The sequence below is a fragment of the Canis lupus genome, chromosome 5 (genome assembly GCF_003254725.2).
Source record: "Canis lupus dingo isolate Sandy chromosome 5, ASM325472v2, whole genome shotgun sequence".
NCBI classification, from domain to species: Eukaryota; Metazoa; Chordata; class Mammalia; order Carnivora; family Canidae; genus Canis; species Canis lupus.
In genome coordinates this window covers 38,902,901-38,922,025 of record NC_064247.1, presented here as the reverse complement: position 1 = coordinate 38,922,025, position 19,125 = coordinate 38,902,901, and the positions used below count along the sequence as shown (strand labels likewise).

The following is a 19,125-nucleotide window of genomic DNA, read 5'->3' as shown; positions in this document are numbered from 1 at the left end:
ATATATTATAATATATTATCTAAAACATCCAGTTTCCAACAAAAAATTATGAGGCGTGTGAAGAAACAGGAAATATGACTCATACACCAGAAAAAAAACAGAAAAACTGTCCATGAGAGAGACTAGATGTCAGATTTATCAGAAAAAGACTTTAAAGTAGTCATCAGCTGAGTGAAGTAAGTCAGTCGGAGAAGGACAAACATTATATGTTCTCATTCATTTGGGGAATATAAATAATAGTGAAAGGGAAAATAAGGGAAGGTAGAAGAAATGTGTGGGAAATATCAGAAAGGGAGACAGAACGTAAAGACTGCTAACTCTGGGAAACGAACTAGGGGTGGTAGAAGGGGAGGAGGGCGGGGGGTGGGAGTGAATGGGTGACGGGCACTGGGTGTTATTCTGTATGTTAGTAAATTGAACACCAATTAAAAAAAATAAAAAAATAAAAAAAAATAAAATAAAATCATTAGAAAAAAAAAAAGAAGATAAACAAGAGGAGGTGATAGAATAATAGGGGATGTGGGGAAACAATAGAAGTATATTTCAAGAGGTAAAATTAGAGCTTAGATTTAAATGATGCAGAGAAGATAAACATTCAAAGATCCAGGGCAGCAACTTCTAGGCAGAAGAGACAGCAAGTGCAAAGCCCTTTAGAAGAAGAGAGTTAAAAGAAAAATCAGATTGGAAAGATAAGCAAGTAGAAGGTTCCTCCTTCCTCCAACTCCCCACTTCACCTACCCCAGGTCAGAACCTCAGCCACCTTTCTTCTCTAGACCTAGAAATCAACCCACCAGATTGGGGCATTGATGGGATTTCATATGTCAACAGCAAGTTACAGACTTTATTTTATTTCATCTACATATTTGCATTTGGGAATTCTTATATTTTGCATGGAAGCATTACTAAATCAAGTGATGTATTAACCACTGTTTATAACTGAAGAAAATAAGCTCTGGCATATAAAAGCAAATACCTGGAACCCCAGTGCTATTCATCTCAATGTGAGAGACATTGCCTTTACTTTCAGCCAGTCTTGGGCTGAAACGTAACAGCTGTTGATCTACTTGGGTGTTGCTAGCAGGTCGAGAACAGTGATCTATAGAGTAAAACACTCAGTTCATTAAGAAAAGCTGGTATCTCAGAGACAGATACCCATATCCAGAGTAATGGGGAAAGAGTGGTTTCCATATTGTTGATAGAACACCCCAAATCCTCAGGCCACTCATCAGCACAGTTATTTATCTTCTTCTCTAAGTCAAAGGAAGAAATACATCAGGCTTAAAAACCCTAATGGGAACAGGGAATAAAAAAAAGAAAGAAAGAAAGAGTGATTTGTAAGAACCAGTTTTGAATTTTGTTTTGGTTTCACTAAAGAAGACTTTGGGTAGCACTATTAAAATCAGATATATTTCAATATGACTGACATATATAATATATATAAGTTTTGAATACGTAATCCATTCATATGGGATTAAATAAAAACAATATAAAGAAGTGTTCAGCAAAATGTTTCTACTTTATTCTTGTCCTTCATTTCCACAAGGGTAACTTACTAGCTACTTGTGTCTTTGTTTTTTTGTGTAACAAAAACTGAAGTATATATATTATTGATTCCCCCTTTTTATATAAAGATTCTATACTCCTTAAAAAAAAAAATAAAATAAAGTAGTCATCATAAACATGTTCACACAATGAAAGGAAATCATGATTAAAGAGGTAATTGAAGGTATGATAACAATTTGCATCAGATAAAGAATATCAATAAAGAGATGGAAACTATGAAAAAGGAACAAGTGGAATTATGTTGTTGAAAAGTACAATAATGCAAAAATCATGACATCTCAATCAATAGACTTAGAAAAATCATTTGACAAAATCCAATGTTCTTTCATGATAAAAAAAAAATCCAACAAAATAGGAATAAGAGGATATTCACAACCTAATAAAGAACATCTATTAAAAACCCATGCCTCACATCCTATTTATTGGAAAAATATTGAATACCTCCCCTTTAATATCAGGAACAAGACAAGGATGTCTGTGATTACAACCTCTATTTAACATTACCTTGGAGGTTCAGCTAGGACAATTAAGAAAATTAGGTTAAAAAAATCAAGATTAAAATGGAAGACTAAAATTATCTCTATTTACAAATAAATGATCATGTATACAGAAAATCCTAAGTAATCCCATAAAAGCTCTTAGAATAAATGAATTTAGCAGAAGCAGGACAAAATGTCAATGTACAAAAATCTATTGTATTTCTATATTTGCAATGAACGATTCAAAAATGAAATTAAGAATGCAATTCCACTTAGAATAGCATTTAAAAAGGTAAAGTACTTAGGAATAAATTTAACAAAAAAGGTACAAAACTTATAGTGAGAATTATAGAACAGTGATGAAGACATTAAAGACAATCTAAATAACTGGAAAAATATCCATGTTTCTGGATCAGATAATTTAACATTGGTAAGATGGAATGCTCCTGAATTGTTCACATTTTCAAGGCAATTTCCATCAGAATCCCAGCTGACTTCTTTATAGAAATTCACAAGTTATTCTCTTTTTTAAAAAGATTTTATTTATTTATTTATTTATTTATTTATTTATTTATTCATTTATTTATTTATGAGAGACACACAGAGAGAGGCAGAGATGTAGGCAGAGGGAGAAGCAGATTCCCTGCAGGGAGCCCGATGCAGGACTCCATCCCAGGACCCCGAGATCATGCCCTGAGCCAAAGGCAGATGCTCAACCACTGAGCCACCCAGGCACCTCTCACAAGCTGTTTCTAGAATTCAAATAGATGACAGAAAATCCAAAATAACCCAAATAATCTTGCAAAAGAGCATAGTAGGAGGAACTCCTAGTTCCTGATTTCAAAACTTGCTACACAAAGCAATGGTAGACAAGACAGTGCAGTACTAGCCCAACAATAGATATATAGGTCAGTGGAATAGAGTTGAAAATCTGGAAGTAAACCCACATATCTGTGATGGTATATCATAAACCCACATATACTTGATCACATTCTATGATCAACTGATCAGCTAATGAGGAAAAGAATAGTCTCTTCAACAAACAGGGCTGGAACAACTAAACATCCACATGCAAAAAAAATTAAGTTGGACCTTTATTTAACAGCATATATAAAAATTAGCTCAAAAAGGATGAAAGACCTAAATTTAAGAGCTAAAACTATAAAACTCTTGAAGAAAACTTGGGAGTAATCTTCAGTAATCTTCCTTGGGTTTGGCAAAGATTCTTAGATATGATGCCAAAATCACCAGCTAAAAAAGAAAAATTCAATAAAATGGACATCATCAAAATTAAAAGCTATTGTGTTTCAAAGGACACCATCAAGAGAGTGAAAAGATAAACCACTGAATAGAAGATAATATTTGCAAACCCTGTATCTGATATGGGACCTGTATCCAGAATATATTTATAGAGAAGCCTTATACTCAATAATAAAAAAGACAACCCAATTAAAACATGAGTGAAGGACTTGAATAGACATTTGTCCAAGGAATATATATAAATGGCACGTAAACACTACTACTCCCTCCTCACCAAATGCTCAGCATTCTAAGTCATTGAGGAAATGAAAATTAGAGCCACAATGGGATACTAGTTTATACCCACTAGTTTAGCTAGAATCAAACAGTCTGATAATTACGCGTGTTGTTGAGGATGTAGAGAAATTGTAGCCCTCATACACTGATGGTGGCAATGTATATGGCACAACTGGTTTAGGAAACACTGTGAGTCCTCAAAGGATTAAAAGGATGTAGTGTGTTTATTAAACCATATGGCGTAGTGATTTCTGTTCTAGGAATATAGCTGAGAGACATGAACATGCAAAATGCAGAAACTCGTACATAGGTATTTATAGAGGTATTATTCATAACAGCCAAAAGGTAGAAACACCCCAAATGTCCATCGACTGAAGAACAGATAAACAAAATGTCATTTATCCACTTTTCAGAACACTATTTGTCCACAAAGAGGTAGGATGTCCTGCTATATGCTACAACATGGGCGAACCTTGGAGAATTTATGTTGCATGAAAGAAGTCAGTCACGAAAGACTACATATTCCACAAAGCAATTTCTTTGAAAGTCCACAGTGGGTAACTAGACAGAGATAGGAAGCAGATCAGTGGCTATTTAAGGCTGGGGAAAGGGGGATGGGGGTGTAGGCTTGTCATAGCTCACAGGTACCATGCTTCCTTGTTGAAGTGATAGACGTGTCCTAAAATTGACTGTCTTGATGGTTGCATATCTTTTCACAGAAGTTAATATATGAAAAAAACAAAGAATTGTACACTTTATTTATTTATTTTATTGTAAAGATTGTATTTATTTGTTCATGAGAGACACACAGAGAGAGGCAGAGACATAGGCAGAGGGAGAAGCTGGCTCCTTACAGAGACTCTGATGTGGGATTTGATTCCAGGACCCCGGGATCATGACCTGAGCCAAAGGCAAACACTCTACCACTGAGCCACCCAGGTGACCCAAGAACTATACACTTTAAATGGGAAAAATTAGAGAGGGAGACAAGCCATGAGAGACCCTTAACTCTGGGAAACAAGCAAAAGGTTGCAGAAGGGGAGGTGGATAGGGGAAATAGGGTAGCTGGGTGACGGGCACTGAGGAGGCCACTTGATGGGATGAGCACTGGCTGTTATACTCTATGTTGGCAAATTACATTTAAATTAAAAATAAAGGGATCCCTGGGTGGCGCAGTGGTTTAGCGCCTGCCTTTGGCCCAGGGCGCGATCCTGGAGACCCAGGATCGAATCCCACGTCGGGCTCCTGGTGCATGGAGCCTGCTTCTCCCTCTGCCTGTGTCTCTGCCTCTCTCTCTCTCTCTCTCTATGTGACTATCAAAAATAAATAAATTTAAAAAATTTTAAAAATTTAAATTAAAAATAAAAAATAAAAGATAAAAGGCATGCTATTCATATAATAAAAAAAATAAATGGGTTGATTGTATGCTGTGATAATTACATCTCAATAAAGGTGTTAATAAAAAGGAAAAGTGATTGCCATCTGTTCCAGCTGTTCCTAGTTCTCTCATCGAGCCTGTTCTTTCTGTTTGAAAAGGAATACACCTTTGATTCTCCTGGTTTGGGTTATTTATTTATTTATTTATTTATTTATTTATTTATTTAAGGGACAAGATTCTTATTCCTTCTGAGCAATCAAAAGCAAGACAGTATGTTGAAGACGAACAGTTAACATCTTTCTTCACTAAAATAATCTCGGGGTTTCCCAGGGGATTGAGCCCTTCTGAGAAGTATCTCAATCTTAGGAATTTATACAAATGGAGTTTTGATTAGAAACCACCCTCTTAGCCACTGCTTTTTGCTGAGAGCTCAGGGTTGGGGAGGGTACCATTCACAAAACCGCAAATGCAGGGAGGGGAATCGCAACTCAGGGCAGCGGGTGTGCTTGTTCCAATTTCTTTTTTTCTCCAGGATCATGTACCTTCATGTCTTAGTAAACTCGAAACTCTAGTTTTGTCTGTAATCCTCCCAAGTGCTACAAACGGCTTCGTCTTTCTGCCCCTAGCATCTGCTTTCAGACAGCTTTTCAATCCTCTTGATCTGCTGCTTATTAATTGGCAAATGGGGAAATTTGGGATTTGTGGTGGGCTCACTTCACTGGGTTTCCTTTTCTCTGATCTGTTGGCTCACGTCCTGGTGGCCTTGGTGTCAAAATGACACTTTCAAACAGATATTGAAAAAATTTTATCCAGATTTTTTTTTTTTAGTTGTTCCCAGCCAGAGGAATTTATCTGCTATAAGCTGCTGTACAAGAAGGCCCTTTTATTTTGAAAACAAAAATTCTTTATTTACCTTGAAAGAGTTTATGTGAAATTTATAAATTTTAGCTGGGAGAAAATCCACATCTTTTCCCATGCAGGTTGTAGGGGCCAAGGCCAGGCTCCCCCAAAATGGGTCACTTTGTCATATCGATTATTTTATTTTTAGGGATCCCTGGGTGGCGCAGTGGTTTGGCGCCTGCCTTTGGCCCAGGGCGCGATCCTGGAGACCCGGGATCGAATCCCACGTCGGGCTCCCGGTGCATGGAGCCTGCTTCTCCCTCTGCCTGTGTCTCTGCCTCTCTCTCTCTCTCTGTGACTATCACAAATAAATAAAAATTAAAAAAAAAAAATCTCCCGTGTAAAAAAAACACCCTCCATATATTAAGAAGTAAAAAGACATCCTTATCACCAGATAGGGAGTTTAAAGCTGAGAAGGCTGTAAAAACAAACCTTGTTGCCTTTTTGCTAATCTACTAACTCAGCCCAAATTCTGCTTTAGAATTCCTTACTAGTTAAAACTCCTAAACACCTGTTTTCCTTATCTTATACATTTCTCACAAATTTACTGTCTCTGCCTAAAATGTATAAAAACTGCCTGCTTTCATTATTTCTTTGGGTCTCAATTTCATTATTGCACCTCCGTGCATGCATAATAAAACTTTGGGCTTTTTCTTCTGTTGTTAACCTGACTCATCTAAATTTAATTCTTAGTTCGGCTGGAGGACCTTGGTTAGAGGGAGAATTTTCTCTCCCTGACAATGTACAGACAATGAATAAATGCTAATCGCTCAGTTCTTAGTTTATATTTTAGGAACATATTTTGCTTTTTTTTATACTGATCCTACATTCTTTTAAAAAATATTTTATTTATTCATGAGAGACACACAGAGAGAGGCAGAGACAGGTACAGAGAGAAGCAGGCCCACGCAGGGAGCCTAAGGTGGCAACTCGATCCCGGGTCTCCAGGATCACACCCCAGGCTGAAGGCGGCGCTAAACCGCTGGGCCACCAGGGCTGCCCCCTAATCCTAGACTTTTATATGAATTCTATTTTTAGATATTTACATGTTTTTCTGACTTTTATGCATGGTTTTCATTCCACTGTATTTTATTGTTGGTTATTGTGGGTATGTTGGAAGCCTATTGGCTTTGCCTAATCAGTTTCATATTTGATTCCTTTGCTGAATTGTCTTATTATTTTCAATATTTCTCGGATTATCTTGACTTTTCACATAGATAATCAATGCATGGGCAAAAATAGAAAAATGAGATAATGTGCCCCTTTTTCTCTTCCCATATTTATAGTTCTTAATTTTTTTGACCACCTTATTGATCATCTAACACTTTCAGAACATGCCAAATAAGACCTGTGATAGTAGTTGTTATCTTATTTTTTCTGAATTTAATGAGAATGCTTGTGCTTATCATTATTTGAAAATAATTTCTCTCAATAAGTATGCATTTCTTGACTCTCAATAGGAATTTTGACCAAGAATTTATATTAAATGTTACCAATTTTTTTTCAGTTTTAATCAAGACTCCTGTTTTTTGTTTTCTACCTTTAGTTACTATGGTAAATACTATGTTTTCTACCTTTAGTTACTTTAGTTTTCTTAATATTGACTTATCCATTTTGTTAATGGAATAAAAACTACATTTTATGGGTTATTATTCTTTTGAGAATTTGTTTTGACAAATTTTAATGGCATTTTATTGAGGCTTTTTTGGTAGTTATTAAACTTATAAATTAAATTGATTTTTAAGTTTCTTATGTGCTTTTTAAAATAAGTTTTAATCTTAGGGTTATGTAAGGGCTGTCACAGGAATAAAGATTTGTTTATTATGCTTCCTTATGGGTCTTCTGGAATATAGATATTAATGGGTTTTTGGAAGATGGGATAGTATTCAGCAGCAGAAATTATCATTATTTTTTAAAGATTTATTTATTTATTCATGAGAGACACACAGAGAAGCAGAGATACAGGCAGAGGGAGAAGCAAGCTCCCTGTGAGCCTGATGTGGGACTCGATCCCAGTACCCCGGGATCACGACCTGAGCCAAAGGCAGACACTCAACCACTGAGCCACCCAGGTGTTCCCCAGCAGAGAAATTCTGTGGCTCTTGTATAGTGATCCTACCAGCTACGCTAGCACTCTTGGTATCTTCCTCAAATTTCTGTTTCCCAATTTGTTTCCTATTTAAGTGTTTGAACTATTAATTTATTTTGATGATTTCAATATTTTCTAGGAAATTATATATTTTTCTTCAGATTTCTGATTTGCTTTTTAAAATGATACAGGCTTTCCTAATATGAAGTTTAAAGCCTCCATGTCTAACTTTCTTGTTCTTAATTTTGGTTTCCTTCTCTTGTTTTCTTTAAAAGTATTATTTTTTATCAATTTTACATATTTTTTCTAATTCATGAAGACTCTTATTTTCCTTGCTTTTCCCTTCCTGCTTTCATTCAGTTTCTTTTTCTTTTCTTCTTTTTCTTGCCAGTTCTTTCTTTGATCTCTAATAATTTCTTGCTTTATTAACATTGATACTGTAACATTTGTTGTATAAAGAAATATTATGATTATAGGTCTATCTGAATTATATCCTTTAGAATATACCATGGCCTTATTTGTCCTAATCAATTTTTTTTTTGCATTGGATTTTATTTTGTAGGAAAAGAGCATTGCCATCCCATTTTTTGTTTATTTTATACCTTTGCACATGGCTTTACTTGATTTTTAACATTCAGAATCTTCTTTTTAAAAAAAATTTATTTATTTATTTGAGAGAGAAAGAGAAAGAGAGAGTACAAGTGGGGAGAGGGGCCAAGGGAGACTGAAAGAGAATGCCAAGCATTCCTAAGTAATTTTATACCATGCCTTCCCCACTCTTGAATACTTAAATGAGCTTCATTTTATAGTTTGTTGTACTTTCAAGAAAACGTGGGCACAGTGTTTTCTGAATCTGAATAACAGAATGCCCTTCTGCTGGCTGAATGCATCAATTGGTTGGATATAAAATATTTTTAAATCAAGAGCTGATGGCTTAACTGAGTGAGCCACCCAGGCATCCCACATTTAGCATCTTGTAATAGCACCTCTGCCTCTATCCCTGCTCTCTCTCTTTCTCTTTCTCTCTCAAAAAAAAATTTAAAATAAGATCCTCCTTTTTTTTTTTTTGTCTACTAAACTGGAAAAGAGAAGTTAGTATAGAATTATAAGTAGGTATAGCTTCTCGGGGAGGCAATTTGTCAATATACATCAAAATTATTACGTATGAAATTATCCTTTGCCCTAGCAATTCTACATTTTGGGTTTTACTCTGACAGGATAGCCAAAGCTGTGTGCAACTATTTAGCTTCAAAGATATTAATTTCAGACTTGTTTATAATAAAGAACTTGGAAAAATAAAAAACTATTTAAATAAATTATGATACATCCATAAAATGGAGTATCAGACAGCTATTACAAGTGAAATGTTGTAATAGAAGAATATAAAAATGGACATAAAAGCAGAATACATTATAAAATGAAAAAAGTTGGCTACAAAACAGTATTTTAATATAATTCTATTTATTTCAACTTTACTTATTTTTATTTATTATCTACTATACTATAATAGATGTAGGGGAACAAGGCTTTATTTTTTGTGAGGAAGAACATTTCTCTTACAAAACTGGGGTTTTTTTGTTCTTGTTTTTGCTTTTTTTTTTTTTTTGTAGATTTTATTTATTTACTTGACAAAGAGACGGAGAGAACACAAGCAGGCTCTCTCCTGAGTAGGGAGTCCCATGTGGGGATCGATCCCAGGACCCCGGGATAACAACCCGAGCCAAAGGCAGATGCTTAACTGACTGAACCACCCAGGTGCCCCCATTTTGCAGTTTTCATGCCATGTACACTTCTATGCAAATGACTGCTGGGAATTGTAAGATAATTCACAATTTATTGACCTAATGATACGACACAATCAGTAGTACCTTTTAGACTCGGTCATTCATAATCTCATATGTAGATTCCAAAATTTAACTCTACATGTTTAGAATTTCAAATGGATATTGTTTGGAATTTGTATTGGTCCTTTTTAGAAAAATTCCAAATGGTGCCAAGGAGAAGGCAATATAAGATTTTTATTTTATTTTATTTTTTTTTAAAGATTTTTAAATGCCCGAAGTTTATGGCTACATCAGAGATTTAGCATATAAAATCTTCAGTGTGCTGATTCATATTGGGCAGGCATGTAGGTTTAAGAGTTGGAGAGGTAAAGCAGAGAGGTGTGGAGCACCCACACCACTAGTCAAGACCTAAATCTCTGAGAAATATTCAGCAAGTCCACATCTCAGATGGACTGCAGCCAAAAAACATTTCCTTTATTGCCCATCAGGATGTCGAACAAAAAATCATACCCTTCACTCTTTTTGCTCCTTTGGGTTCCATTAGGTATTTCCCAGGATAATTGTAGAGCTCTGCCAAATTAAGAATAGCAACAACAATGAAAAATATTCTTTAAGAGCCTTTTCCTAGGATTTATAGCATCTTTCTATATTCCTCTCGTTCATCCTAAAGCAAATGAATATTCTTTTACTTTACTAAGTCAGTGTCTGGGCTTCAAATGAATTTGAAAGGGTATCATTACCTAGGTAGACAGGGAATGCCAATCTTGAAAGTTTAAATTATGGGTGCTTTACTTGTTCTACCACCAAGTAGGCATTTCAAGGAGTCAATTACAATTTATGGGTTTCAAAGCAGATTTCCAGTAGAGGGAGCCCTTGCTTGGCTAATACAATGGAGGGACCTTTTTCTTCCCACTTGTTACCTTCGTTGAAGCTCATACCCTAAAATTTTTTTTTTTTTTTTTTTAATTTATTTTTTTATTGGTGTTCAATTTACTAACATACAGAATAACCCCCAGTGCCCGTCACCCATTCACTCCCACCCCCCGCCCTCCTCCCCTTCTACCACCCCTAGTTCGTTTCCCAGAGTTAGCAGTCTTTATGTTCTGTCTCCCTTTCTGATATTTCCCACACATTTCTTCTCCCTTCCCTTATTTTCCCTTTCACTATTATTTATATTCCCCAAATGAATGAGAACATATAATGTTTGTCCTTCTCTGACTGACTTACTTCACTCAGCATAATACCCTCCAGTTCCATCCACGTTGAAGCAAATGGTGGGTATTTGTCATTTCTAATAGCTGAGTAATATTCCATTGTATACATAAACCACATCTTCTTTATCCATTCATCTTTCGTTGGACACCGAGGCTCCTTCCACAGTTTGGCTATCGTGGCCATTGCTGCTAGAAACATCGGGGTGCAGGTGTCCCGGCGTTTCATTGCATTTGTATCTTTGGGGTAAATCCCCAACAGTGCAATTGCTGGGTCGTAGGGCAGGTCTATTTTTAACTGTTTGAGGAACCTCCACACAGTTTTCCAGAGTGGCTGCACCAGTTCACATTCCCACCAACAGTGTAAGAGGGTTCCCTTTTCTCCGCATCCTCTCCAACATTTGTTGTTTCCTGCCTTGTTAATTTTCCCCATTCTCACTGGTGTGAGGTGGTATCTCATTGTAGTTTTCATTTGTATTTCCCTGATGGCAAGTGATGCAGAGCATTTTCTCATATGCATGTTGGCCATGTCTATGTCTTCCTCTGTGAGATTTCTGTTCATGTCTTTTGCCCATTTCATGATTGGATTGTTTGTTTCTTTGGTGTTGAGTTTAATAAGTTCTTTATAGATCTTGGAAACTAGCCCTTTATCTGATATGTCATTTGCAAATATCTTCTCCCATTCTGTAGGTTGTCTTTGAGTTTTGTTGACTGTATCCTTTGCTGTGCAAAAGCTTCTTATCTTGATGAAGTCCCAATAGTTCATTTTTGCTTTTGTTTCTTTTGCCTTTGTGGATGTATCTTGCAAGAAGTTACTATGGCCGAGTTCAAAAAGGGTGTTGCCTGTGTTCTTCTCTAGGATTTTGATGGAATCTTGTCTCACATTTAGATCTTTCATCCATTTTGAGTTTATCTTTGTGTATGGTGAAAGAGAGTGGTCTAGTTTCATTCTTCTGCATGTGGATGTCCAATTTTCCCAGCACCATTTATTGAAGAGACTGTCTTTCTTCCAATGGATAGTCTTTCCTCCTTTATCGAATATTAGTTGCCCATAAAGTTCAGGGTCCACTTCTGGATTCTCTATTCTGTTCCACTGATCTATGTGTCTGTTTTTGTGCCAGTACCACACTGTCTTGATGACCACAGCTTTGTAGTACAACCTGAAATCTGGCATTGTGATGCCCCCAGATATGGTTTTCTTTTTTAAAATTCCCCTGGCTATTCGGGGTCTTTTCTGATTCCACACAAATCTTAAAATAATTTGTTCTAACTCTCTGAAGAAAGTCCATGGTATTTTGATAGGGATTGCATTAAACGTGTATATTGCCCTGGGTAACATTGACATTTAAATTAAGCAATCTAGAAGAAATGGACGCATTCCTGGAAAGCCACAAACTACCAAAACTGGAACAGGAAGAAATAGAAAACCTGAACAGGCCAATAACCAGGGAGGAAATTGAAGCAGTCATCAAAAACCTCCCAAGACACAAGAGTCCAGGGCCAGATGGCTTCCCAGGAGAATTTTATCAAACGTTTAAAGAAGAAATCATACCTATTCTCCTAAAGCTGTTTGGAAAGATAGAAAGAGATGGAGTACTTCCAAATTCGTTCTATGAAGCCAGCATCACCTTAATTCCAAAGCCAGACAAAGACCCCGCCAAAAAGGAGAATTACAGACCAATATCCCTGATGAACATGGATGCAAAAATTCTCAACAAGATACTGGCCAATAGGATCCAACAGTACATTAAGAAAATTATTCACCATGACCAAGTAGGATTTATCCCTGGGACACAAGGCTGGTTCAACACCCGTAAAACAATCAATGTGATTCATCATATCAGCAAGAGAAAAACCAAGAACCATATGATCCTCTCATTGGATGCAGAGAAAGCATTTGACAAAATACAGCATCCATTCCTGATCAAAACTCTTCAGAGTGTAGGGATAGAGGGAACATTCCTCGACATCTTAAAAGCCATCTACGAAAAGCCCACAGCAAATATCATTCTCAATGGGGAAGCACTGGGAGCCTTTCCCCTAAGATCAGGAACAAGACAGGGATGTCCACTCTCACCACTGCTATTCAACATAGTACTGGAAGTCCTAGCCTCAGCAATCAGACAACAAAAAGACATTAAAGGCATTCAAATTGGCAAAGAAGAAGTCAAACTCTCCCTCTTCGCCGATGACATGATACTCTACATAGAAAACCCAAAAGTCTCCACCCCAAGATTGCTAGAACTCATACAGCAATTCGGTAGCGTGGCAGGATACAAAATCAATGCCCAGAAGTCAGTGGCATTTCTATACACTAACAATGAGACTGAAGAAAGAGAAATTAAGGAGTCAATCCCATTTACAATTGCACCCAAAAGCATAAGATACCTAGGAATAAACCTCACCAAAGAGGTAAAGGATCTATACCCTCAAAACTATAGAACACTTCTGAAAGAAATTGAGGAAGACACAAAGAGATGGAAAAATATTCCATGCTCATGGATTGGCAGAATTCATACCCTAAAATTTTTGAATAGGATCCATTTTCATGTTTTTTCCACCCCCAGCTCTATCTGCACATTAAACACAAGCTTTTTTATTGTTTTTTGTTTTTTTTTTTTTGGTTGAAATGAACCACATTACTGTTTCTGTGCCTAGACCCTAGGGTAGGAATCCCCCAACGTTCAGGACTCTGGATTTGGTGGCTGGTGATTGACCATAAATCATGGAGTATTCGAGACTTGTCCATCTGTTCTGGGGTTTTTGGTCTTATCGCATTTATTTTGCAGTCAAATGAGGCATACTTATTATTATTATTATTAAAGATTTATTTATTTGTTTACTTACTTTAAAAAGAGAGAGAGAGAGACTGGGGCTCATCCTTTCTCTTTGGGGATAGAGCATTCTGAGCACTGTTTGGGGAATGAAATCAAATTGGCTCCTTGGTGATTTCTCTGAGTTAGTTGGGGAAAAGAATGCCTACTCATCTTAGATTCAATCCTGTGGTTGTCTCCATGATGCCAAACAATGGTGTTTACTTGTTCTTTTAATTCTCGAAGTGACCAGTTTTTAGGGATTGTTTGGAGTTGCCACTAAAAGCCACGTAGACTCAGAGGCAGCCCAAATGAAGTGGAGGTTAAGATCCTGGAGATCTTACACTCTACATTCAGACCCTAGGTCATTCACTCACTCACTGTGTAACTAGGACACATTATCTAACCTTTCCAAAATAATAACAGTATTTAGCTCACAGAATTGAGTCCAAGTGACACAATGGTGGCAAATAACAAGCGTCTAATGTATGCTAGGTATTACTGTTATTGTTGATTTTATTAGATGTGGTTTGTTTGTGGTGTCCAGAATTCCTTCATTTAAGACCTCTAATTCCTCCCCAAATTCCTACCAGCTCTGCTTTACCCTTAGCAGCTTACTGGCAACTGTAGGACAACATAGTTAGACAATTGTTATACTTAATACATATACAATTTTTGCACATTTCATAGATTGGGCATATTTTTATCATGTAGTATCAGTGGGAATTAAGGAGTACTGTGCCATTTTCTCCTCTTCCCAAAACTCTTGAGGAGCTTGTGTTTCTAGGGGGTAGGAATGGACATGGTCATGAGAATGGACACAAAATCTCCTTTTAGTTGTTGAAGAAAATGTCTTAGAAAATGAAGCCTACAAAGACAGCCCCCATGACCAAGCCAACACAGCAGCTCCTATGATTGCTCTCACTTTAAGGCACCAGAAACTTTTTTTTTTAATTAGGGAAAAACAAGAGGGAAAAAGCCCTTGTCATTGTACATATAACAATGTAATCTTATGAGTACATCTGACACAAACTAAAGAAATTAGTAAAACTCTCAACATCAAGGTTCAGATTTTAATCCATGCACTCTGAGTTTTAATGGATTATCTTACATTGACCCCTATTCACTGGATTTCTCCAGGGAGTCACTCATACTTCTGATTCTGCAAGAAAAAAGTCTGTTGTTGTAAAACTTTATTTTTAAAAATTGACTTTGCTCTTTTTCTCCCATAACCATTTATATAGTCTGCCCTTTAGGTGGGAGGAGGTTCTAGACATCCATAGTGAAGACAATAAAACAGGGTTTGCAAGAGGAAGCATTTTTGAAGTTATGAGATTTTTAAAAGGTTTTATTTATTATTTGAGAGCAAAAGAGCAAGTAAGAGAGAGAGAGCATGAGTAGGGGAGGGACAGAGGGGCAAGCAGACTCTGTGCTGAGTGCAGAGCCTGACTTGGGGCTCAATCCCAAGACCCAAGGATCATGACCTGAGCCAAAGGCAGAAGCTTAACTGACTGAGCCATCCCATCCAGGTGCCCGGGGATTTCTTTTCTTTTTTTTTTTTTTTTTTTTTTTTTTTGGTGTCTGATCTTATTTATTTTGTCACTCTTAGAAAATCTCATTTTTGACTGGACTCAGACTTATAGGTAGAAGCTCTCAGAGAGGACAGCCTCCGTCTCTTGGCAATCTGTTCCTGGCGTTCTTCTTTGGCCTCCTTCATTCTCTTGGCCAAAAGTTTAGCATATTCTGCAGCCTCTTCCTTATTTTTCTTAGTACGCTGTTTCTTCAAAGCAATACGCCGACGTTTGTGTTGGAGGACACGTGGAGTAACAAGACGCTGAATCTTGGGTGCTTTGGTTCTAGGTTTCTTACCTTCCTTGTTTAGGGGCTTTCTCACAACATACTGGCGGACATCGTCTTCTTTTGACAGATTCAAAAGCTTTCGGATTCTGCTGGCCCTTTTGGGCCCCAGGCGACGAGGCACAGTAGTATCCGTGAGTCCAGGAATATCCTTCTCCCCTTTTTTCACAATAACCAAATCGAGAACACTGAGATTGGCATCCACAGTGCAACCCCGAACAGATCTGCGCCTCCTCTCTCCAGTCCTCCTGGGTCGGCAGCAGGAATGCCCCTTACTCAGCAGCAGGCGGACGCGGCCGTGGGTCAAGACACCCCGCTTCATGGGGAAGCCTTGTCATTGCCACCGCTGATGCGCACCACGTAACCCTTCCATTCCTCGCCCAGAGCATCGGCAGCAACTTCTGCGGCCACACGCTTCTCATGGAAGGTACGCAGTTTGCGCTCATCGTCCACTTCAATGAGTTCCTGGCAGCCAGGAGCTGGGAAGAGATGCTCAGCTTCATCCTGAAGCGGCCTACCGCCTCGGAGGCGCCACGAAAAAGAGACCCCCGGAGATATTTTTTTTGTAGATATTTTTGCACCCCTCTTAGAATGAGAGGTGGGAAGGCTGGGGGAACCTGACGTTGCAAAAATAAATGACCATTTTCAGGGAACTTGGAGGCTTAGAGGGATGAGGGAGAATGGATGGTTCTAAAGGACTAGGACCAATTGAACACATCCAGCTGTTCTCACCATACCACTGGTATCTTTAAAAATGAAGTGTTAAGTCATGGAGAGGAGAAAAGAGAAGACTATCTCTTTTTTTGCTGCTTTGTAAGGAAGCTCCAGTCATTTGTTGTAGGTGGGTTGCAAGTATTTGAAGGATTAAGTTGACCTTTGGTTTTTGCATAAATACCAACCACAGAGAAACTTTAGACTATTCTTGAGTGGACTAGACCTGCACTCTCCTTACAGTAGCCGTCAACCCCTGGGGGCTATTGAGCACTTGAAATGTGGCTAGTGTGACAAGGAAGTGAATTTTCAACTTAGTTATAATTAATTTATATTGACTTTAACCACAGTGTTTATATATATATGTATATATAATATGTATATTTATTATATGTTGAAATGAGAATATTTTAGATATATTGGGTTAAATATAATTTTTGAAATTAATTTCATCTATCTCATTGTACACTTTAGAAAGTATTTAAAAATATCTTTGTCGAGTGTACCCATGGTTCATTTCTTTTCATTGCGGGCGAGTATTCCATTGTATGGCTAACACATTTTGTTCATCCATTGATGATTGTTAGGGGACATTACTGTTGTTTCCATTTTGGACTATTACAAATTAAGCTGCTATGGACATTTGCGTACAAGTCTTTGAATAAACATATGTTTCCCTTTCTCTTGGACAAATTCATAAGAATAAAATGACTGACTCCTTTGGCCAGTGTAAGTTCAACTTGTTAAGAAACTGCCAGACTGTGTGCAAAGTGATTTTATGTCTCCACCAGCAATGCATGAGAGTTCAAGTTCCTCCACATTCTTGCCATCATTTGGTTGATCTTCAGTGTTAGCCATTCTGTGAGACTGCAGAAAATATATAATGCTCTCTGTCCCTGGCTCCTGGCAGAGGGATCCTAAATCCTTTGTGACTTCCTAAGTGATAAGAACACTGGGTGCTGGTTTCCTGTCTGTGAAATGATGTGCTATCCCGGGAGACCACAGGAGACACTCTGTGAGCAGCTGTGACTTCAGATTTTCTAGGACACTTTACTCCCGATACAGCAGCATATGAGACAATATAGTATCTTGAAAACTCAAAATTAAAAAGTTTTATATTATCTTTCTTTTTTTAAAACTCAAGTTGAATTAACATAGTGTTATATTAGTTCAGGTGTATAAGGATTCAACAATTCTATACATTTCTCAGCGGAAATCTGATCAGAGAAGGTAAGTTGACTTAAATATAGGGTTGTCAGATTTAGCAAACAAATTACAAAAAGCCCAGTTAAATTTAAATGTCAGAAAAAAGGACGCCTGGGTGGCTCAGTGGTTGAGCATCTGCCTTCCGCTCAGGGTGTGATTCTGGAGTCCCTGGATCAAGTCCCGGGATTGAGTCCTGCATCAGATTCCCTGCATGGAGCCTGCTTCTCCCTCTGCCTGTGTCTCTGCCTCTCTCTCTTTGTGTCTCTCATGAATGAATAAATAAAATCTTAAAAAAAATAAATATCAGATCAATAATGAATAAGTTTTAGTAAGTGTAAGTCCCATGCAATAGTTGGATATACTTAACACTGAAGGAAAAAAATGTTATTCATCTGAAAATAAAAGTTTAACTGGGTGTCCTGCATTTCTTTTTCTGGCAATCCTACTTAAGTCTAACTAGTGAGTGTCACATCGAAACCCAAGATATGCTAATTGCAAAATTTTCTACTATACTATGCTGACCCAAATACAATAATTAAATCTAGATATTATTTTATTATTGTATCACATATTGTGTTTTCTTGTGTTATAGCATATATTATTACGCTCTTTTTATTTTTTAAGCTCTTTTTAAATAAAACACTTGCATACAAAAAAAAAAAAAAACAAACAAACGCTAGAAGAATGTCTTGTTCTACTATTGGTCTTTGACCTCTGTCCCTGGCACAGAGCTCCTGAAATCCTTGCAATTTCCTGGGCGATTGGAGCATCTTTTGTTCTAATGAGGCAACTCTGGGCGGACTCCCAGATAGTTCTTGGATGAGAGCTGGTCACCAGGAAGATCAAGCTATGTCAGAAGCTTGGAGTTTCTGTCCCACCCCCAGTGTCTTGAGAAGAGAGAAGGGCTGCAAATGGAATGAGTGATTGATCATACCTATGTGAGGAAGCCTCTACAAAATCCCCAAAGTGTAAGGTTTGGAGAACTTCCGGGTGCTGGGAGAGTGGCAGGTGCTGGGAGAGCGGACACCCAAAGAGGGCATGGGAACTCAGGCCCCTTCTCACATACTTTGCCCTTTGCGACTCTTCCAACCGGATGTTCATCCATATCCTATATCATATTCTTTTATAATAAGGAGTAAATGTAAGTAAACTCTTTTCCTGAGTTCTGTGAGATGTTTTAACAAAGCGAACTTGAGGTGGGGGTAGTTGGAACCTTCTATCTATAGTTGGTGGGTCAGAAGCACAAGTGATTGTGATTGGAGTCTGCTGTGTGTGTGTGTGTGTGTGTGTGTGTGTGTGTGTCTGTGTGTGTGTGTTGAGGGGCAGTCTTGTGGGATTGAGCCCTTAACCTGTGGTATCTGATGCTATCTCGGGGTAGACAGTGCCAGAATTGAGCTAATCATGGAACACCCAGCCGGTGTCACAGAGAATTGCTTGGTGTGGAACAAACTTCACATTTGGTGACCAGAAGTGTCAGAATCACAGTGTTCTGTGTAAGTAGTAAAGTAAAGAAGACTCACAGGGAGGAAACACACAGTGAGGAAGAGCTAGGTGTTTCCCCATACAGGAGGGGGAAAATGAGTGTTGTGGGGTTTTTT

General features: G+C 37.7%; 1 protein-coding gene across 1 annotated transcript; it reads right to left on the bottom strand.

Annotated features, from left to right (window-relative positions):
* Positions 1–15,299: 15,299 nt before the first annotated feature.
* Positions 15,300–17,179, bottom strand: LOC112647577 (40S ribosomal protein S6-like). The gene is given in 3 exon segments (XM_035716109.2): positions 15,300–15,940; positions 15,943–16,227; positions 17,110–17,179. Coding segments are annotated over 3 exon segments (927 nt in total). The 3' UTR covers positions 15,300–15,368.
* Positions 17,180–19,125: the final 1,946 nt, after the last annotated feature.